The sequence below is a fragment of the Tyto alba genome, unplaced genomic scaffold, assembly GCF_018691265.1.
Source record: "Tyto alba isolate M040663 unplaced genomic scaffold, T.alba_DEE_v4.0 Super-Scaffold_9, whole genome shotgun sequence".
NCBI lineage: Eukaryota > Metazoa > Chordata > Aves > Strigiformes > Tytonidae > Tyto > Tyto alba.
Genome location: NW_024881330.1, coordinates 26,405,581 through 26,429,085, shown reverse-complemented (window position 1 = coordinate 26,429,085; position 23,505 = coordinate 26,405,581). Strand labels below are relative to the sequence as shown.

Below are 23,505 nucleotides of genomic sequence, written 5' to 3'. Positions count from 1 at the left end.
TTCCCAATATACTGTCTTTTTACAGAGTGGGCATTTGGACGGTAAGTGGCTTTTTTTCCCTTTTTTTTAAAAAAACCCTTCCTGGTGCTCGGCAGCATTTTTCCCCATGGCTGCCCAACCTCAGCAGCTCGCCCTCAGACGTGTGTTAGACAAGGGGGGCTGCTTCCCCTAGTACTGCTTCTCATTTGCCAAGCCTGGATATGCAAAAAAACAAACAAACAAACAAACAAACAAACAAAAAAGTAATTATTAAACAGTTTTCTGTTGTGGTTTTTTGGTGTTTTTATTTTTTTTGTTGTTGTTTGTTTGTTTATGAGACAGGCCCCAGCCTTCCTGCTTTCTGTTCCCGCACCAGCCCGCCCTTGCCGCTGCCCTTCTCCCGGGGAATCGGGAGGCCCCCGCCCCAGCTCCCCGGCGGGCCTGGGGCGGCGCGGCCGCCCCCCATCACGGCACCCGCCGCCCGCCGAGGCGAGGCCGCAGCCCGCCCCACAGGCGGGCCCGGGGAGGGCGGGCGGCGACCATGGAAACGGAGCGCACGCGGGGCGCCGCCCTCCTTCCCGCCGGGTTGCCGCGGCCGCCGCCATGATGCTGTTGGGCCGCGGGCTGGACGCCAGGTAACGGGGCGGGCGAGGAGCGAGGGAGGCCCCGGGGTGCCGCCGCTTTAGTTGCCTGTTGTGGGGCTCCGCCGCCCCGCCGGAGGGCTGGTGCGGGGGGCTGGCTGCGTCTCGCCTGGCCTTGCCGGGCGGTGGAAGGGGGGGAGGCCCCGACTCAGTCAGGGTACGCAGGGAGCGGCGCGGGGGTTTTGGGGGCGACGCGGGCCCGGTCTTCCTGAGGGCAGCCAGCCTCCCTCGGGGCGGAGGGGCCTCGGATTTCCTCAGGTAAACTTTTCTAGGCTTGGTGTGCTCTGCAGAGGTGACGTAAAGACTTGCCGGTTTAATCGGGCCTCGCTCGGTAGTTTTGTGGGTGCCTCTAAGCGGTCACAAATAATTAGGAGGGGAAAAAAAAAAAAAAAACCACCTTTTCACACCCCCATCTAAGGAAATGTAGTGTTTCATGTCCTAGAATTAAAAATTATTTGCATAGGAGCGCTGTGAGATCAAAATTGTAAAGTGGGTGAGGAAACGTGCTTAAAGCTTCCCACCTAGGGGAGGAACAGTTTCTGACATTAAGATCTTTCAATAAAATGGGAAAGATGTACCTTTTACTCAAGATTTTATCACTATTAATTTTGAAAGATGAGACTCTGCCTTTCTCACTCACTGGGTGAAACCTTGCCTATTCAAATAGTTCTGTGCTCAAGCATGTCCTGGAAGACTGAACAACTTACTTGGAATTTTTTTTTCTTTGATCAAAATCTCTTGAACAGTCCTCTAGACTGCTTTCCATGAAGCAACACAACTAGGTTTTTGCCTGTAGCAGAACTTTGGCCTGAAATATTTTTCCTGAAGAGTTTCTGAAGAAAGGTGTTCTTAATTTGAATTGATTGCATAGTCTTAAAGTATTTAATTCCTTCCAAATTTTCTGATTTTCATGTGTCCTGGTATTAAGTCAGTATTTAAATATTGATTAGCATTTGGAGTTGGAATAGCTTAAGGATATGATGGAAGATTTAATTTCTGTCCCTCACCGAAACAGTGGTACAAGTGAATTCTATTGCTGAGAATTCCAGGACTTCATGTGAATCACCTCATGTTAGACCATGGAGACTTCTTAGGACCCAGTATCTGGCAGTTGCTGTTAATTAAATGGTCCCATAGTTGATACAATCAAGTCAACAACAACTGGCATGAATTCACTGACACTGATTTGGTTTAGTAATATCACTGAAGCATAACTAAAGCAAGACCATCAAATGATGTAAAAATAGGAAAGCAAAATATCAAGTGAAATATGAAATAAAATATGATTTGTCTAGATCATTATTAATTAAACATACAGGCATTTGGTTCAAATAAAAAAATTAATTTAAAATAATTTGTTGGTGCTATGAATGTCTTTTCGGTGCTTTTAGAGTTTTCACCATTGTACTTGTGTCCATTCACTTTTATTCCCTAATTTTCAGGGATGTTTATCCTCTGTAGTGTTGACCAGGAGCAGTTTGGTACCTGTTCATAATTTAAAGATTATTTAATACTTTTATAGATTTGCCCTCTACTGCCTAATATCTCCAGCCATTGACTTGCCTGTTTAGATCACAGACTCTTGCAGGAAGCTGTATGACCCAGTCTTGTTTGAGACCTGCAGGTGTTACCACTGTGTTAGTAATTAATACGAACAGGAATATTGAGTTTTTGCTTAACCACAGGAGGAAAACTTCCAAGCTCATTTTTTGTGATTTGGTTTTTCCTCTATTGGATCTTTATTTTTAAGTATAAATCTTGCTTTTTTTTCTTTGTTATTCAGTCATAAATAAGCGCGTATTACATCAGACTGTTACATTATCTTTATAAGAATGGATTTTTGTTTAGCACTGAAATTAGGTGTCCAAATCATGTATAAAGCATTAACAGTATAATTATATAGTTTTTCTTCTGTATGTGTTGTAAACATTTGTCCCCTTTTTGTTTTTCATTTATTTTTCTTTGGTATCCAGGGACAATCAGACTAGACAAATACAAGATGCTGTTTCAAACGTGGAAAAACATTTTGGTGAATTGTGCCAAATATTTGCTGGATATGTACGTAAAACTGCCAGACTACGAGACAAAGCAGATCTTCTAGTAAATGAAATATATGCATATGCAGCCACAGAGACACCAAACTTAAAAGTTGGACTGAAAAACTTTGCAGATGAATTTTCCAGACTTCAGGATTATCGCCAGGCAGAGGTACAAAATGAAAGCTGTACATGTTGTGTTTGCCATCTGAACTTTTCAGTTACTTATCTGTGATTTAAAAGGGAAAAGTTATACTCTGCAGTCACCAGAGAAACATAGGAGAAAATACTTTTAAACATACTGGTGTTAGAGCAGCGTAGGCTGCCAAAGCATTCATCGTTTACTCTGCTAATAACTAGTGAAAACCACCTGTGATTCGTCCTGTTGAAGTCATTGAAATTGTCCATATGAGCACTCACAGAATATGAGACACAGCAAGTCTTAGGCTTTGTATTATGTGTTATGGTTAATTAAGTGTTCTTTTAGTTTTGTGACTTGAGTTGTCTAACAGCAGCTGAGGTAAAATCAGCCATTTTCCTTTTGCCGAGTCTGCTATCACAAGCAGTATGGAAGAGAATACTAACTGGAATCCTTCACTGGGCACTGACAGCATCTTTGAGGTGCTGTTGGGAACCACTGTACATTTTGTAAGTCTGTAGTTCAACAGTACAAACATGATTTGGACCATGTGTGATGATACAATCACATTTCAGCTAGACAAGGGAGAATATAAAGGTTCTTATGCCACTGACACGTCTGTATATGGGGCCAGTCAAACTGTAACTTACGATCCAGAATTAGTGCTGAGATTTAAGAAAAGATAAATTCATTCACATGGATTCAAACTAGTTTTTGGAGTACATACCTATTCTTTCAGTATGGCATAGAAAATTCACATTTACAGTTTTGAAAAGCTAAGAACCATTATAATTTTAAAGAGAGACTAAAGTAGTTGACATTCTTAATGTTTTCAGATAGGACCCTTTTTTTTAAAATAAAGAAGCATTGCAAGTCATCTTTCTATATTAACAAAGTGGAAAAAAAAACTTTTTAAAAGAAGTTAATCTATGAGGTATCTACTGAATAGAGGTTTGGAGAAAAAAAAAAAAAAGAAATATGAATGGATCTTTAGCAATGTATTTAGGGCCAGATTTTTCAGTAGTAGTAAGAAATCCAAGGGTGTGGATAGTGCGATATTTTTTTTTTTTTCCCTCCCCCCCCCCCCAATAAGGTCTGATGCATGTGGCTCCAGCTGAAACACATGTAGGTCCTTATGCTTCAATTGATGCAATAGCAATTTATCCTTCTGTTAACAGGGTAAATTTATATTATAGCCAAAGGCGTACATGAAGTCAAACTTCATGACCTCTCTGTCCATTTTCACCTTTGAACTATGAATCTGTGATTTCGAGGCACCTATGTAACAACTTGAGTTCTGTTTCTTTCCATTTTTAAATGTGTTTTTAAAATCTGACATTTGGCCTGCATCCTTCTACCATGCCCACACCCAAACTGCCACTGCCCTTTGAAGGAGAAAAGGCAGAAGCAGCAAAGGGTAATAGAAGCTTTTAGCCTTTAAATCAGGATATCCTTTGCGCATGAAAACAAATAGATAATCTCAGCTTTATTTCTTTTGAGTGTCAGGTTAATTAACAGTTTTCCTATATGTTGACTTTGTGGGCAAGAAAAAATTAGCTTATAAGGGTTGTCAGTTTCTGTTCTTCAGCTGCAGTGCTAGATACATAAATGCTGAGATGTGAGATACTTCCACAACATGTGGAAAGGTAGGTAAGCAAGATGGGCAGGTTATTTGGTATGTCTGTATCATGTGTTTCATTTAGAGGCTTACTGCACTACTCCATTCTATTGTATTGGTAGCTTAAGTGAAATTGCTTGACAGTGCACTGGTAGAGTGTAGTGAAGGAGAAATGTTTGCTCAGTTGGCATAGATTTTGACTGAATGGTGATTGCCAGTTTAGAGGTGAGTGTAATGTCTGTCCCTCCCTGTTAAAGTATACACTTTGTCCTAATTTGGATGTAACAGCAATGGACCAGATGACTTACTGGGCCAAAGACAGTCAGCTTATGCTGGGGCCACTTGGACAGAATTGTCAATTTTGACAAGCAGAGACGTTTTATCCTGTTCCCTGTCTGACCATATGTAGCTGTTTTTCTGACTAGAACTGAAACAAAAATTCAGGCACTCATCTGTGAGAGCATTCATGCGTTTTACACAACCTGTGTTGGTATTTTTAATATTTTCAGTACCTAAGATGCTGTTTCCATTATTTTTAATAACTAAAGTGTTGCATTTTTTACAGTGTGTTTGATAGGAAAAATGGCTTACTCCATAATGTATCAACAAGTGTAGAGCAAATACACTGTTCTTTAACTTTAGATAGAAAGCTACAGATCTCCAAGATGTGGTGTTTTGATGTATTTGGTACTCAGTTGTTAGAATCTCCATGTTTCATTTATCCTGATGCATTGCCAATGAAGAAAAAGGAATTCCAGTAGAAATCAGCTTGAGCTCCTCAAAATACAAATGATTTACTGGTCAATTGAATTGACTCTGGGTTTTGCACTATTTTTAACCCCCCCATCCCACTATATTTTCAGCATATATGAACTAAATTCCTAACAAGATGAGTCACTAATAAATGAATTGTTTCCTGTTTCTGCACGCCATAGATGTGGATGATTTTAGTGACCTTGTGATTTCTTTTGTAGGTTGACAGACTTGAAGCCAAGGTTGTTGAACCTCTGAAAAGTTATGGGACCATAGTGAAACTTAAAAGGGTAGGTTAAATATCTGTTTTCTCGCAAGCTGCATTTTGGTGTTCTGGCCACTCAGTTGAACACCTCTGCTTTACAGAGGGGAGTAGTTCTGACTGTGGTATTGCAGTAATCAGTCTAACTAAATTATATAGTAATACATCTGAATTGAAGCTGTATATATGTTGGAGGAAAAAGCTTGGATGTGAAGACAAGGATATTCAGACTCTTGAAGCACAAGCTGAAAAAAGCATTGTGGATAGTGTGAAACTTTCTGGATAGTGCACATTTGGGACATTTTTCTTTGTACTTAGAGTTTCAAAAGGTGAATTACATGTAATACTTTTTGCTCTTAGTCATCTATATGATGCCTTTCACAGCTTTTCTAACTTGGAATTGCATTCTGCATTGAAGTTCATAATGTAGAAGATACTTTTTGAAACTGATAAATAGGTAGTGGCCTGAATCCTGCTCTGTCCTGCAAAGTCATCAGGATGACCTGAAGATACACAAAAAACTGAGGTCTCTTCACTATATTCTGGAAACAGGGGTTTGAAATATTCCCACAAAATATCTGTAAATTTCTTTCCTCCAGGAGGGATAACCTTGAGCAAGTAAATTGTAACAAGGAGATACTAGTTTATAGGATGAAAGTAGTTCCTTGTAATACTTGTATATTACATGGGGGATACCTTTATCCTGTAAACTTAAACTACCATTTGGCTTATGTTTTTGTTCTTGTATCTCTTCTATACCGTGAAGAACAGAGTACAGTGTTTGGAACTAACTGCAGAGCTATCTCATTGGGCTGTTAGAGAAACAATTATGAAGGAAATGCATCCTGCACTTGGAAGGTACTACGTGTGGTAGTCCTTAGCAGAGTTGCAGACTATAGAACTTGTATCCTAGAATTTGGTATCTTAATAGTCACTCTGAAACCCAGTTTGTAAGACCTAGAACTGAGTGAGTGTTCTACAGGATAAAAATGTTGAGGGTGAAAGACAAGTTTCATGTGTTTGTGGCGATGGCGTTCTGGGGAAACACAGAGCACTACAGCAGTGCTTGGGGATTCCGAAGCATTGAAGGTACTGTCTTGAGGTGTGTTGCCCCTGATAGCCAGTAAATGCTGAGGACAGAAGCTACCGAAGCCAGGTCATCATTTGCAATAGTGAATGGCATTTCCTGTTGTCTTAGACTTTCAGAATGTGAGAAAGCATTACATAATGTTTATATTAGCTACAGTGGGGAGTACAAGAGCATTCTTAAACTGTAGATGGGATTAACTATTTTATCTACATACCTTTGAACGAAGAGTGGCTTCACTAAAGATGTAGGCCACTAAATGATTTTATGTTGGTTTTTTTTTTCCCCCTGCCTGTTACCATAAACCTTGGTTAAAATTTCAACTGTCTGGTTTTCAGTTATCATCTCTAAAAACTGACATTTTTAGGGAAAAGGGAAGTTTTGTCACTCATCTACAACTAGCACCCTGTGCTAGCTTTAAGACTGCTTTACCTGTAACTACATTAGCTGATTAAACCAGGCAGAACATGTCATTATAGCACATTTTATAAAGGGTATGTTCTCACTGCTACTCATTGGATCTGTGCCAGGGTGTACACAAACTATTTTTGTGCTGTATTTAAAAAGAACTGTTGCTATTTCTGTGGGGTAAGACATCAATGTCCTGTGATACTAAATGCTTTGAAGAGGCCCAGGTCAATCAGAATAGTGTTGTCCTTTAACTGCTAATGCAATAAAATTGTTTTAATCACAAGTCCTGGTTTACTATGCTGAGTAGCTCTCTGGGGCAGGATTTGGCAGCTTCAGTGGAAGCTAGTATAATATTCTTGTCCTGTAACGCAGATTAAATGTAGGATTTGGGGATTTCTTTCTGTTTCATTGTTCTATAAATCAATTTTCACTTTTCTGATTTTTGGCAACTCTGTTCCTGGTTCCTTTTCTTCATATAAAACAGGACATCATAAAACCAAGGTGATCCACCTGCAGAAGAAAGGATTGGTTTGCTTTAATAACTTCAGTGACTAAAGCAGGTAACAGTACAGTGATGAGGATCTGCCAGTTCACTGTCTGGTGGATGGACTGTAGCTGTACTTCTGTATGGTTTGAAATTACATGGCTGACCAGAGTTCTTATGTGTGACTTGAATTCATAGTTTGAAGCCAGATGGACTATGAATAATTTTATATTTTCTGTACCTATTCTTTATCTCATAGGCTATTACATTCCATTCAATTTCTCCCTGGGTATAATTAAAGCATATTTTCCAAAAACATATCAAATTTTGGCCTGAAGACACTGGAGGGGAATGTAGGACTGTTTGTGGTAGTGGTTAGTTGATGTTTATGGTGTTTTGTTTTAGATGAAAGACTTTACCTGATCTTTGGTTCTTGTTATGTGTTCCACTGAGATTAAAGAGCTCTATGATGCCTTTTTTTTTCCTGAGTGAATATATTTAGATGCTAGTAAAACCAATTTTTCATTCTGCCATTTTCCCAGCTTCTGAATATTTTTAATGTTTTTTTTTTCTGCACCCTCTTCATTTTTTCCAACATCCTAGACAAAATATGTACATAACTGTCCCCTATCTCTGTACATCCAAAACTTGTATATAGCTCCACTGCTGTAGCCACAGGAGCACCAAATCCTTGTCAGGCTTTGGCTAGCAGAGAAGTGTGGTTGATGGCTGGTGTTGCTACAGAGAACAGAGGTAGAGAAGGGAACACTGCAGTCCCTGCAGGTATTTCCAAAGTTACTATGTATTGGAAAGAAAATACTGAATTTTATAATAGTATCTCTATTAGTTCCCTTAGCCTTCTCAAGTATACTTTGCATGAAAGTCAGAACCCTTTCAGCCGCAGCATTAGATCTGATTGACTGTTTTAAATGGGCCTAGAAAGTCAGTGCTGTTAACAGGGCCCAGTCATTAAATAACACTAGACATGCAGCTGTGTGACCATTAGATACAATACTGCTTTGTTCTATGGCAAAAAATAAGTATGTTTTTCTCTCCTCTTTCTGTACCTTTAATTTAAAATTTAAAATGTAAAGCAATACAAATTTTTTTCTATTACTGCTTTTCTTGCAGCCACATGGTTTTCCTAAAGGATAAAGCCCTTACCACCCGTCTTTCAGATGGCCTTAAAGGTGGTGTAAATTCCCTTTTGAAAGAACAGCAGCAAAATTAGTTTTGATGGGCTAAAGATGCAGTTGGTTTTATTATCAGAAATCAGCTCAGAAGCAAAATGATGGACATATACACAAGGACATACAAACAGAGTGTAAGGATAGAAACAAGGAAGAAGTTCTGTGTTTTGATCCTGACCTCATGTACAGACTCATTATTGAAGAAACAGCACTCTGAAGCCTGGCACTCTTGTGCTTGTCATTGACTAGTGATCTGGTCACAGGATCACAGAACTTTGAGGCACACATTCTTGGCTGCATGTCCTTCTGGGTGAAGGAGAGCTACAACCATGTTAAAATTCTGAAATCCAAGGAAGGAGCACAGACAGCTTCCCAAGATGATAATTTTTAATAGCTTTAATCCACTTGCTCTGGAGTGGTAGATAAATGGGAACTGGTGTTTGTAGAGGAAATGCTGGTTTGTATAGGAAATGCATGCCCAGCTCCAGCCTCAGATTTTGTTAGACTGATTTCTTTGGGCTGTATTTCTGTTTCTTCTAAGCTACTATTCTTTTAAATTAGAGCCATCAAAATTAATGTAATTTCCAGTACCAGAGTCAATGGAGTGATAAGTAACTGACAGTTTTAGATTCCATGTATGCCAAACTATTTGCAAAACACAGATTTATAGCATGAACAAGAATCTGAGAGTGGTTTGTAAACATTCTTAAATTGTCACAGATCTTCCTAGAAGTACATTGTAATTCTCCTTTGGATATGAGGAACAAAAGTATTTATCAACAGTTTCTGCATTTTCTGGATCAGTAAGTTTCATCTTCTCCAGCTAAATCATTACTAGGATGTATTTTGTTCCAAATGTATTTAAACACCTTCCTAACAGCACGTATAAATATGCAGTTTAACCCTTTCGGCTCTGGATTTTGTGGCATCTTAAGCTCTGTGTAACTGTTTTGTGTTCTTCATAACTTCTGATTGGTACTGACTGCTGCCTGTTTTGTGTTTTTTTGACTGATCTATTTGATGCCACTTTTTATTTCTAAATGACACCTTTATTCCATTGCTAAGCCCAGAATGGGCTGTCTTCTTACTGCTTTGGTGATCTCAGCTTCTGACCATCTACCATACCTTTCATGAAAACCTGTAAATATGCTTTTCTTTTTTTTTTCCCCCATATTTTGAATTACAGTGTGTGCTAGAGAGTTGTGCAAGGTGCTAAACTGTCTTGGTCCCCATTGATTTCTCTTTCAGGAGATGATTTAACAGGACAAAATCAGTAAAATCTGATTTTGTTTAAAGTAGAAATTTTGTTCATGTTTTCTAGGCAATGTATGTATGAAGAACAGTGACTTTGTATTATCCTAGATCTATTTCAAACATGTCTAAAACATTTTATTTCCAGGATGATCTTAAAGCAACTTTAACAGCAAAGAACCGAGAAGCCAAGCAATTAACTCAGCTGGAAAAGACACGTCAGCGGAATCCTTCAGATCGACACATTATTGTATCCTGCATTTCTAGTAGCTAGAAGAAATATTTTTAAAATTGCTCAGGAATTGAACTATTGTGTATAGAAAGTAGTAAGAGAAGAATGCTCTTTGCCTATGTTGTTAAATCTTTTCTCTAAACTTTATGATGAGTTACATCTCATAATAGCTGCTTTGTTAGTCACTCCCTTTTTGATTGAAAAGAAAGTGCAAAGTATTTGATACGTTTGTGCAAGAGACGTAGGGATATATTGCATCTAGGAATTTGGAGGTTTTTGAAAAGAAGTGTAATCAAACAACTCCTTTTTTACTTCTGTGAATTTTTTATTTTACTGTTTTTCTCCCTGTCATTTTGGTAGTTGTTGTGCTTCCTGGTTCCTAGGTGGGGTATGAGTTTCCTACATCTGTGAGATGAAGTGTGAAAGGAGAAGTTGTCATTCTGTTAGTAGAATACTCAACCAGATAACTCTTCCTTTCCAAAGACCAGTAAGCCTTCCCAGTATACTATTCTGTACCACAGGAGGAAAAATTAATCCTCCATGGAATTTCCATTAAAATCACAATGAAGTTTCAAATTCTGAAGCAGTCAGAATCTAGGAAATGCCAAAATAAAGGGGATCAGGGCAATCGTACTTCAGTCTCTTTATGCCTGTGTATTATGATACAGCATTTAAGTTCATGATGATGTGCTGTTTATTTTTTTATTATACTCTAGTGTTGGACTCAGGAGTAAAGCAGTCCTATTCTTTGTAGGATTTCATCAACTTTATTTCAGAAAGTAGGATCCTTCTGTAGTGACTGGGGCATGGGACTGCAGAAAGAGCAAAAGTTTTTGTGATGGTCAAATGCCACTCAGGAGAATTACATTTTATTTTTGTCTCTGCCAAAGAATTACCATTTATTATTAATCAAATCAGTTAAATCAAGTGACTAATGACTAATATTCCTCATGTAATAGACACACATATGTCAGACATGGGGTTAGAACTTGAGCTCTGATGCAGAGTTCTGTTCCGTTAGAATTAAGGGAGTAAATGGTAGTGGTATGCTATTCTCCCCAAAGGGAGACTGGTCCCTTTTTTCTCTCTCTCGTGCTGTTCCCTGTTGATTTCATGGGTATATGGCTGGCACCTAGCTTGTTCTTGTCTCTTTGCTACTCCCAAATACCCTTCTGTGGCTTAGCTTCTTGCAACACCTGTGTTTTCTATACTTAACACTTTGTCTGAAGAGTTATTAAATCTCAGTACAGTCTGGTTTTGCATATGGCCAAAGGCACCAAACACTATGTACTTGCATTTTAAAGTGATCAACACAAAATGCATGAAAAGTATTTGGGAGCAGGAGTATGTTTGTTTGCTTTTGAGGCTGTATGTAGGTCAGCTTTTAAGTGTGAGAGAGGCTTCACCATGTTCATTTGCATAGCTGTTAGGCTTAAGCAGTGGTTCCTTTATTCTTGAGCAACTGTGATGTTTCAGCAGCAACAACTTTGGCCACAGGTAGCAAAGCAAAGGATTTGTACTCAGTCCCAAATTTCAAGTCTGTCTTATAAAACGTGAGGTAGTACAGCTTTGAAAAGAAAACCTTACTGGATTTTTTAAAATACAGAAATTTAAAAATAATTTTTTTTTTTTATCTGAAATAGTCTGCCCAAATTATCTGATTGGTTTTTTTGGTTTGTTTTTTTTTTTTTTTTTTTTTTTTAATAATAAATAAATAAATAACCAAACCCTCAGTCCAAGACAGCTATCCTGAAATATTTTGGCCTGGATACTTGAATTCTAGCAGAGCTATAACAAGCTGTAAGTAATGTCTTATAGCAGGAAGCTTCAGACAACATAATAGCACCCTCCAAGTATACGGAAGTTTTGAAATAGCCGAGGTAAATACTTCACAATATATTAAATGTAGACGTGAAAACAGATACTTTTATGAATATTCCTTGTTATTTTGCCATTTTTTCCTTTACTAGTGTTTCCAGTCACAGGTGAGTGTTTCAGAGGATAAAATACCAAACTGCTGTTGTGCAAACTTTGAAGGTTCTGCGAGTTTAGACATTTCACTCTACAGCAAACAAAATTCCTTTCCCAAAGCATCTGCGCACAAAATCTGGCCAGTCTATTTAAGATGGATTAAGAAGATATATTTGATTATCGTAGAAATAACATAATGTATTTGTATGTGTAATGATTGCTTATGCATGACAGCTGCCTTCATCTACAGAGAGTGACTTATTGTAATAATTGAGAATATAGAAAATGTCTTTTCTTACTCTCTTTCCCGCCTGTGTTTTGGGCAAAATCAAGAAAGGGAGATAACCATGTGACTTATGTACTACTAAAGACCATTACAAATTTTGTTTGTCCAGTAATGGCAGAACTGTGTCTATGTATTTAAGCTGCTTTTTGTAAGGAGATTGTTTCAAAATTATAATCCTGTAACATAAGGTTACCAGATTTTAATCAAAGAAGCGACAGAGCATGCCTTATGCCTTAGGTTTCCATATACATACAACACTAAAAACCAGATAATGGGAACTGGGCCTGTAGTGTCTATTTCCATTTTTAAAAAAAGAGTTCCTCTCAAGTTGCAGTGTTGTAGAAATGGGAAGAATCCTGAGTCTTGATTGTAGGATACAATTACTTGATCCATATGCTATTTCCAAATCCAAGGACAGAGTATGTTCCTGATTATACTTACTGACAGAGCCTGTAAGTAAATACTATCTTGACTAGTCTTATGATGTTTGATCAGTAATGTATGAAAAATAAAGTAAGTTTAGACCCAAATTTTGCAGTCCTCAAGGACGAGCTCTTACATCTTTACATCATTACTTTGTAACAGTACAGTTCTCAGACTTTACTTAACCAGAATAGCTTCAGTACCTTTATTTAAATATTGTAGTGTGCATTTTTATACAGTTTATAGGTCTATCTAATTCAAATATGTAACTAAAATGCTTTTTATAGTAAGAAAGTAAGAAAAACTATGTATTTGTGCATTAGGGGTTGGCTGCTGTGTCCCTTTCCCAGTGCCTTGTTGAAGATGTTTTTTATAAAATATTTTAATCATATAAAATACTGAAAACATGAAGTACCTGAAATGCATTTGGATCTAAAAACATTAATTCCAGCCTGCTGATTGTGATACTTATGGGAGAAGTGTGTTCATTCCACCTGCTGCTCTATTGTCTATTTAAATAATTATAAAAGCTTAGTATAATATGGTTCAGTACATGACATTGGAAGAGATTTGTTCTAAACCCAGCAGGTTGATCTGAACCTTAAAATAAAGGGTGATCTTTTCTGCTCATTCATCACTCCGATCTTTGCACTCTTGCCCTCTCCTTTACAGCAGGAAAAAAAAAAACCTTAACTTTTCTGAAAGGTAAACCCGTGTGCTGGGTTAATTCCCTGAACCCAGTCACTCTGTCGTCAGCGGAGTGTCAGGGCTGGCTCAGTGGAATTGGCAGATGATCATTAAAGAAAATTGATGAGGGCAGTGAGACTTTCCTGACTGGCTGTAGCTTGTAATTTTTCATGTTTCAGATCAAAGTCACAATAGTGTAGAAGGCGTCTTTATTTGTCTGTTAAAATACAAACAAATTTACAAATACAGTAACACAGATGTGTAGTATTTTGAAGACCCAGCCTTAAATGTTTTAATGGCAAGTAGAGCAAATGTCTTTGTATCAAATACAGGACTAATTTCACCTTTGTGTTAATTCACCAGGCTGAAAGTGAATTGCAGAGAGCTTCACTGGATGCAACTCGAACAACTCGACAATTAGAGGAAACCATTGATAATTTTGAGAAACAGAAAATAAAGGACATCAAAGTATGTATGCTCACATTTCAGTATATGACACTGCATTTCCTCTTGCATAATAAACTTACTACACTCATTCTTTGTAACGTTTAGTATTAAGCCTATATAACTACAAATCTTGTGGTATTCATATTTCATAATCCAAATATCATTACCTTTGCAATTAAAAAAATCAGTTAATTATTCTTAGTTTACTGAATTCAGAATTTTCCTGTATCCAGTTGTTTAGCATCTGCACCGTCCAACAGTTGCTGTAGTCTACTTCACTGGTAGCTGCATTTGTTAGTGGAATGATATATGTGGATTAATATCAGCAAAATTAACAGAAATAGCATTAAGTAAATAATATATTTGTTAAAAGTTTTACTGATGCAGAAAGCAGAAAATGTTCAGTGGCTGCCAGTAATCAAAGCTTTAATTTCTCTCTTAATGTCAAACATGAAGTGGCTTAAGTCCCAAAGACTACTGTGACTGAAAACCACTTGCATTATGTGATCTCAATTTTAATTATAAAATTGCTGAAGTGAGATACTTTTTTATTGGGTGAAAAAAAAAGACAGACTAAATAGGAAAGAATGAAAGACAGTTGAAAAACCTAACCAAAGCAACGAGTACTTGATGGTAGAGTAATATGAAAAAGATTGTGTGAGTTCTGAACATGTCATCATTTTGATTTTTATATAAAAAGAATATCTTATTATATAAAATATATATATCTGTAAATTATAGCTATGTATAGAAATTAGAGATAATTTATCCCCAACCTGTTAAAAAAGATTGCCATCACTAAAGCAAAAATCCACTGACTACGTCTTACCAGTACATAGCAGGGAATATTAAGTGAGTTTTCAGCATGACATTTTATTTATTCTTAATGAGCCTCATCTTCACTTTTCAAACTTTTGCTTAGAATTTAGTATGAAATTACAACTGCATAAGTGACAGCCCAGCCAGCATTTCTGTTTAATTTCTAAAATTCAGGCCTGACCCCTTAAAAGTACTAGGTATCATGCAGTTATTTGTATTAAAGAAATGCCAAGTACAAAATTCAGTAATTTCTTGTACTTGAACTGTACTGCATTAAAAAACCTTTTTCTTTGCGTTTAGAACATATTTTCTGAATTTATAACTATTGAAATGTTATTTCATGGGAAAGCCTTAGAGATATATACTGCTGCCTACCAAAATATCCAAAATATTGATGAAAATGAAGATTTAGAGGTAAGTGATTAAGCCTTGCCTTTCAATTTACTTCCTACATAACAGTTCTCAGACTTCAAGTCTATACATGTGCCAGGCAGAAAATGCAACATATGTTTCAAGTTCCCAGAACAAACCTTAAGTATACTGAGCCCCTTTTTGCACCAGCAAGAGCATGCAGATGTATAAACTCAGAGGTTTTAAAAACAGAAAACTGCAGTGGCAATCTGATCTTTCCCACAAAATACAGATAAGAGAATTTTCCTAAATTAACTGCCACTCCAAGCTCTGCTAATCATAGTTCTTAAAGAACACCTCTGCAGTGAATCTTGCTGTAAAGATGCACAGTAAAATACAAATCTTGCACTGCCCTGATAAGATGTTCTAAAGACTAATTACTTCAGTAAAAATCTTTCTATTCTGATTTTTGTTTGCTTGTTTTTGTCTTTCAGTCATTGTTTTTTATTAGGCTGTTCTAGCATTAAGAGACACTTGTTAGCAAATTGCTTTTTTTGCTTTGTGACAGTTACAGCTTCCTTTCAAGTCACCCTTTCTGTTCTCTTTGAGTTACAGTCTCTCTTTCCCAAGACATGTTTTTCAGTCTTTTATTCATTCTTGCAGTTCTTCTGGATGTTGGGCCTTTAAACTTACTAGCATTGAAATGTACACTGTGTATATGTGTTCAGCTTGTCAAGAAAGTTGGATCATTTTTGGTCTTTTTTTGTAAATCTCTGTCCTAATTTAATTTTTTCTATTACATAGCTCAGGACCAAAGATGACAGTATTCAGTTAGTGCAAGACATACACAATCATGATTCTTCAGTGACAGTCACATTTGAGACTACTTGGTATTTTTACTTAAACTATATCATCTCGATTCTGTACTATTCTAGTTTCACAATTAAAATGTCACGTAGGACCAATTCAAAAATATCCTTTAAGTCAATGCTTTGTCTTTCACAAGCAAATTTCCAATCTCATTTTAAATTTCTTGTTAATTGAACAATATTTACTCTCCATAAAAACACTGACTAGCCATAATACTACCAGGTTTCTTGACTTTATTAATAACGCCTTGCACAAAGAGCTTTATAATTTTACTTATCAGGCTGTTAGTCTTCTAATTTACCTGTTTTGACTATTAGAAAGAACTTCTAAATATAATGTATGTTACAGTTTCCCCTGTGTTCTAAGGGTTTTCCCAGATTTTTCTTGAGCTGCCCGTCTCCTTAACATTTCAGATGAAAGTTCACTGATGCACCTCTGACTAGCAGCAAGGATTTGCTTCTGAAGGGGCTAAGAGTTCACCTCTCCAAGAAAGCCTGAAGGGAGTTGCTGGGGTTCACACCTCTAGGCTAGCGTGAAACTCAGCTACATAGGTTGGTGGGAAACCATTGCAGTTTTCCACTTGTAAATCACCTCAGATCTCTGAAGATGGTTTACTTTGACCACATTAAGTGTGTTGATATGTCTCAGGTTGAGCAAGGATTTTGTTAACAGCCCAAAGTGATCAATCCAAACTACTGCTGATACACATCTTTAGAGCAGGTTTCATTGTCCGATGCTGCATTTCCGTTAGCTTCAGTCTTGGTGACTGTTAGTTTGCAAACTGTTATCGTGGCACCCAAGTCACAACTTTGTTTATTTTAACAGGTTTTTCGGAGCTCACTTTATCCACCAGACTATCAGTCTCGCTTAGACATAGTTCGCGCAAATTCAAAGTCCCCCCTGCAAAGAACTGGCTCCTTGAAGTCTTCATTGAGGACAGTACAGGTAAGAAAGAAAAATTAAATGCTAGATCACTGTATTAAAAGAATGTCTAAAGTAGAGCCTTAGCTGATGTACATGTACATAGGTCCAGTACTTTGCTCAGTTCAGTACAGTTGTAAAGAGAATTCCAAGAGCATAAAGATCATATGAAGCTTTTAATAATGCAGCTTCTAAATATAATTTTTATTTCAGGAAAAAACAAAGTCAGCTTTTAAAGCTGTGTTATTTTTGAAAAATGCCATTTCCAGTGGTACTATTTCTTTTACCAAAAAACTGTGGCATCTTGCAGAGAAAAGATCTAGGAGCTTACTGGAAACAGAAGTGACTTTCTTTAAATAACACTTGCATATTCTTAAGTCTCTGTATCCAGATCCTAGGGTGTGGATTCTCTACCAGATCCTAACTCAGACTAGTGATACCTCCTAGCAGCAGAGAAAACCCATGACCAACAACCCTCTTCTTTTATACTCTGAAAATTCAGAGCAGGTGAGGAAAAGGAGGATGATAAAAATAAGTGAACCAGATGGAGAAAGTGCCACTGCTTTTGAGCCATCTACCTTGCAGAAATCTTTGACACTTTTTTGCAGCAGTAAACTTGCAGACATTGCAAAATGGCTAAATTAGTTTTTCTTTATTGCAGCCTTAATCCTGTAACTAAGATGATTCTTACTTGTGTTTTGTTTAAAGACAAAGATATGGTCAAATTTAAAATGTATGCATCCCACTTTTCTTCTGAACAATGCTTTGATATTGTAATACTAAAAAATTTTCTTGACTGCATACACATTACCCTTCTTTCCTCTCAACACAGAAAGGATCAATTATTACAGTTGAGTTATTCTGTTGTTGAAAGTACAAGTCGTTCCATCTGAAAAGATAAAAGAACCCACTGATTCAGTGCATGAAGACCAACCTTGACTTTGAATAAGTTGCCTGTCCTCTCTAGCAATAAGCAAATTCCATGTTTAAGTTATTTCAGAAAATCTTTACCCATTCATTTTTTTGAAGAGCACAATAAGTTGTCAAAAATCTGTTGCCATCTTCCTTGAGAACTTCCTACAGTGCTGTAAGACTGTATCAAGGGTATAGAAGCATCTGCACTTACACTGATGTGCCACATACAGCTATGTTTTGGACTGTTTTTTAAAAACATATAAAAAAAAATCAACACCCAAAACAACAGAAAACTGAATGTATATACACTGATTTCTCTCAGGGATGGAGTGGAACTCCATTTTCACTAACTTGCAAATTTACCTTATTCTTCTCCTAGATATCTCTTTTAGCTGTAACTTCAGATGTTAATATTCTCCAAAGCTCTCACTGGAATATCTGAAAAGAACAGGAAGTCATCTAGACCTTGAGGGAAACTGCAGTACATTTCAAAAGAATGTCATCTTACTGGGCTATGTGGTGTATTTGCAGAGGATCACATGGCAGAAAGAAGGGGTGGAATACCCTACTAATGCAGTGGTTATAGGGCACTAAAGCAGCAGGTCTCCTGTTCTGCACACACCCAATGCTACCCTTTCTGATTCTGCAAATACTATGTTGCATCCAGGATCAGTACCTTGAATTACACTAAGGGCTCTAATCTCTAGAACCCACCAAACATCTCACTAGCAAAGAACGCTGCATTCAGAAAAATTTTCAGATGACTTGTTTTACCTTTCTTTGGTCCTTTCGCTCTCAAAGTTTTAACAAGTCTGGTTTTATGCTACATAATAATAATTTACTGACCATAATGGAGTACTTTGGAATTTTCAGTGTAAAGCTGTATAACTAATACAGTAAGCAGCTCACAGAATCACAGAGACGTGGACTATGGTGGGGGTGAGGGGGGGCGATGACACAAACACTAACCTGTAGGTGGGGGGCAGGCTGGGAAGTCACTGCATACTAGATGGGATAAACTGTACCAGTAACACAATACTTGTCTTTCAGAGGACTTAACACATACATCCTTGAATTTATTTCTGTTTCTGTGGACTACCTTCCTGTATTATTTCCATATTAAAAGTCTGAAGTACTTCTTGAGCTTGATTTGTTTTTTCACAAAGAGCTACCTCCTCTTAAAGTTCTGGTGCCTTACCGTGATGTCACGTTGCTTTGTCAAGCCACATGATAATCCAAGTGTGTCCTGTCACTTTATCCTGGAGTGAGTATTCTGGAAAGAATACTGTATGATAAATTATCAAAAGCAGGAATTGGCAAAGACCACTTATCTTTTTGTGTCCATTTTAATGCTTCTGTCCCTCAACTCTTTCTGCTCTTGGCTTTCACAGTTGTTTATTACTCACATTCAGACTAGCTGAAGCAACTGAGATGCCGCCTTTTCCACCCCACCCACCAGACTCCCTTCAGCAGACAATACTGTAAAACCACAAGGAGCAGAGCACTGGGCAATCTTGTTAGAAAGAACTAGTGTCTCAAGCTGCACTAACAGTACAACAATAAGACCTGCATTTTTTTCATTTCTATGCAATTAATATGATCAGAAGAAAAAACTTCTATGTACCAGGAAAGCTGTTTTTCATAAGATGGCTCATCATTATGAAAAAAAACTCTTCAGGGTTTTAGGGCACTTTTTAAACTTGACTATTGCAGATAGTTTTAGACAAGTTCTGAAAAGGTGATTTAAGTTTTCACAACAATCCTTTGTAAATCCCTTCGTTTTGTACTTTACTTAGCAATTTATCTTCAGCATTTCATTTTACTAATTCAGGTTGGTGTGCTGCATTTTAGATAGAACTATAGCAGAAGAGAATTACTTTCTCCAGGTATTTTTAATCAAACTATCTAAGTTTTATCTACATGCACTTAATACAGCCAGCTGTTTTGCACCTGCCCTCTAAGACAGCAAAGTATCATTTTAACAATGGATGAAAATGTCTGCATCCAGGTGTTCCAACACTGCCTGCTGTGTCGGGCACAAGGAGAGAATTGCCATGCTTTCTGTAGTAGCATATGCAGTGAAGCATGCAACTTAACAGCTTAATCGAGAACAGTTATCACCTACTTGCAAACTCAGATAACTCTTTTTCACATAAAATTATGATAAGAAAGTATCAGATTCCATGAAATCTTTTAATTTTTTTTTTTTTAGCATTAAGTAATCAAACCTTAAATTTTCAAGTAGTAGTTATGGCAAAATAGCATGTATTTAAACTACCTAATTTCCTTTCTCACTTGCCTCACTCTCATACAGTTTGGTTCTTAGGTTAGCCATCTTACCACCACCTCAATGCCACCAGAAATATTTCATTTACTATTTAGTTAATTACAGCATGGTCAGAGGTACCCAAGTAGGGAGCAGAAAAAAGCTCTAAAGCCAAAACAGCACCTCTTATTTCAGGAAAAGGGAAGGGGGATCTTTTATTCTGAACCATAATTGACGTTCTGCTTAAGAATTTCAGATGCTCTTAAACTAGAAAAAACTTGGAAAATTCGTCTGTCAATTGAAATGAAGCTACCTTAAGAGGCTCAATCTGCAACCGTCCTTAATCTCCAATTACAAATCAGTGTCATTGTCTTTTTCTTCTTTCACAGAATGAGAGATTGCTGGCTTTGGCATTTAGACTCAAGTTAACCCAGCTTGATCCAATGATTACTCCATTTTCTGTTATGTTCAGAGATTTGTAAGCAGGCGTTTGCTTCAAGCTAAATTATGTACTTTGTGAGCATCAACAAGACTAAGGATTTTTCTGCTTTCATTAGTTCAATGATTGCAGTTTGCTTTATGCACACACAACAAAATTTTGTTACATACATAGATCTATGAATTATGAAATCTCAGAAGTCAATTTAATAACCATTTAAGGACTTTTAAAATGGGGGTTGTTTAAAAAAAAATAAAAGGCAAGTTTTGTCTTCAATACTAGTTTTATTATATTACTGAATGTGAGAAAACTCAAAAAAAATAGCCAAAATTAGAGCTGCAGATGCCCTTAGAGAACTGCTGAACCTAAAATCATTTTTCAAAAGCATTCCAGATGACTTGGATAACTATCTTTTTAGTTTCATGTTCCTTTTCATGTGGAAAAAGAAAAAAAATACATATATTCTACTTTAAATTGTAAATGTTGCATCTTCTGTGAAGAATCTATCTTCAATAGAAATTAGATTGAGTCCTCATTAGAAAAAAGTATAGATGGCAGAATCTGTCAGATGAGATAAAAGCTTGGCAGCTGGCACTGGCTTTGAACATTTGATGAACCAAAAAAGGACTACAGTATCATTCTGAAGGGCAAGCGCTGATGGGCAGGGAAAGAAGTTCATGTATGAATGAATACTAAAGTTTGTCTAGTTTACTCTCAAAAACAGCCTAGAGCAGCATAGTGTTGAATTTTTCATTTAACTGGTTTTATGTCTCTAGGATTATGCCTTAATACTCTTCTTCAGCCTGCTGTCTCAACAGCAAACCCAGAAAACTGACTTACATCCTGTTGATTTTTAACATTAGTTTGATCAATGGAGTTTTCCCTAACCCATAATAATTCTCAAGACTATGAGGATTTTTTAGCTTTTAAAAATCATTACTGTATTTATATTCTGTGTCATCTTTCTGTTGGCATTGTACATGTTACTGTAAGTTGAAGGGCTGAGGGATAAGCCACTTTCTCCTGCCCCTAAATGAAAAACCTACAAGTACTTAGTCTGGAAATGCCAATAGAGAATTGTTTTTCTTTCAGGAGAACAAACACTTGATCTACTTTTGTTGGATTTTTGTTTTATCAGATTTCCAGTGCTATACTAAGAAAAGATGAAGAAGAAGAAGAAGAGGAAGATGAAGATGAAGAAGAGGAAGAGGAGGAGGAATTAGATGCTACTAAGGAAGTGAGATAACAAAACTGTTTTAAGAGTCTCTTTTTTTTTCATTGGGGGGGAAAGAATATTTCCCTTTACGTAAAGGTTTTTGTATGTTAATCAAAAACTTCACTATGGCTGTATTTTTAAAATTCCAACAGGATCAAGAATTGGCACTAATACTGGAGTGCCAGACAACAAATGACCAGTTTCAAAGAACAGAACAATATCTGCTGAAAAAGGACAATTTCAATAGCTAGAAAATGAAATATTTAAATAGAATCCTGTATTATATTTGCATAGTTGTTGTATTGCAGTCACATTTGCTTAAACTTGATGAAGTGTCCAAAAACTGCACTAAGCTGACAAGCAGTTATGAACATAAGGGTTTGCTTGTTACTTTGCCAATATATTACCCTATTCTTTAGCTACACACCTCAGATTTACTAAATCCTCTAGCTATACCTGTCACAACTGGTTTTATACATTCTAAAGTAACTGTAGTACTCAAAAAACTGATTACAGCAACAATCCTGTTAGATTCCATTTTGTTACCCACCTTGGATGGCAGAAGGCAGGGTGAGGTGTATTGTGTTCTCATTCTTGTTTTCCTCAGGCTTGACTAAGATGACTTTTGATTCCTTTACGCAGAGTGAATATTCACAGATAAGGACCTAGCCCAATATCTACTTTTAATGCTGCTTTGCTTTTAAATAAAAGTGCCTTCATAATAGTTGATATTTTATAGCTGACATTTATTATATTAGTTGACGTGCTATATATAGTTCAAATTTCATGTGTTTAACTGGTTGATTCAGTTACCAATTCCATCAAGCAAACAAGAAATTACATATTTTGAGTGTAATTTAACCTGTTTGAAGACAGTGGTTATGCATGTTCATTTTTGAACAGCATACAATTGTCTGCCAGAGAGCTGCTACCATACTGTTTATCTCCAGCTTTACTATCTACTAAAGAAAGAAGGCATGTATAAATCTAGAATTTAAACTTGTAGCTGGGAAAACAATCTTACATTATAACCAAATATTCTTTCAGTTACAGAAATAAACCAGGAAGTGCATTTTTAATACTGATGCTGCCTTTGTCCACTGATGCAAAGCATGCAATACATACTTATTTGACAGGTGAAAAAAACAGCTTTTGCCAAAAATCAGTGTGATGAAAATGTAAGTTAAAATGTCACAACATAGGAATCTGTTTTAAATCCAGAAACTAGTTTTACACCAGAATTGCATACTATTGACATTAACTACTGTTGACAAAGAGTAGAGTACTAATGACCAAAACTTAAACAGTGCCTAGGTAACTAATTCCCATCTATTTTCGTGAGTAGGGCACTTCAACAAGTATTTCTATTTATTGAATATTTCTACTACAACATGAGAATTATGACGATCACCACTTCAGTATTTCATACTCAGTGAAGTCATGTAGTCCATCTCCAAAACTTCATGACTATACCAGGCCTTCATATAATACACATATATGCACAGTGATTATTTCTGTACTGTGCCTTGAGAAAGGAATTATGAATAAAAAAGGAAGCAGTGCTTAGATAAATTACCACCAGATTAGTAGTGAGGGTACAGAAAGGGGTTTTTTACCTCAACAGCTTCAAATTCTGTCTCCTGCCCTACCTCATACAGAAGTTGACTTTAGGAATTACAGAAAAACTTACAGAAAGGGAGAAATACGGTGTTGGGCAACTTTGTCCTGCATATATAGTGTCATATAGTGTCTTAAGTTTGCATATTGGACAGAAATTCTGTGACCTCAAAGCTATAGCTAAAAAAGTCACT

The 23,505-nt window shown here is 36.9% G+C and overlaps 1 protein-coding gene across 1 annotated transcript; it reads left to right on the top strand.

The window, feature by feature from the left end:
• Positions 1–384: 384 nt before the first annotated feature.
• Positions 385–22,773, top strand: CIBAR1 (CBY1 interacting BAR domain containing 1). Its single transcript, XM_032988022.2, is given in 10 exon segments — positions 385–547; positions 550–614; positions 2,594–2,828; positions 5,388–5,456; positions 10,000–10,101; positions 12,063–12,068; positions 13,814–13,918; positions 15,017–15,130; positions 16,763–16,882; positions 21,617–22,773. Coding segments are annotated over 10 exon segments (951 nt in total). The 5' UTR covers positions 385–520; the 3' UTR covers positions 21,725–22,773.
• Positions 22,774–23,505: the final 732 nt, after the last annotated feature.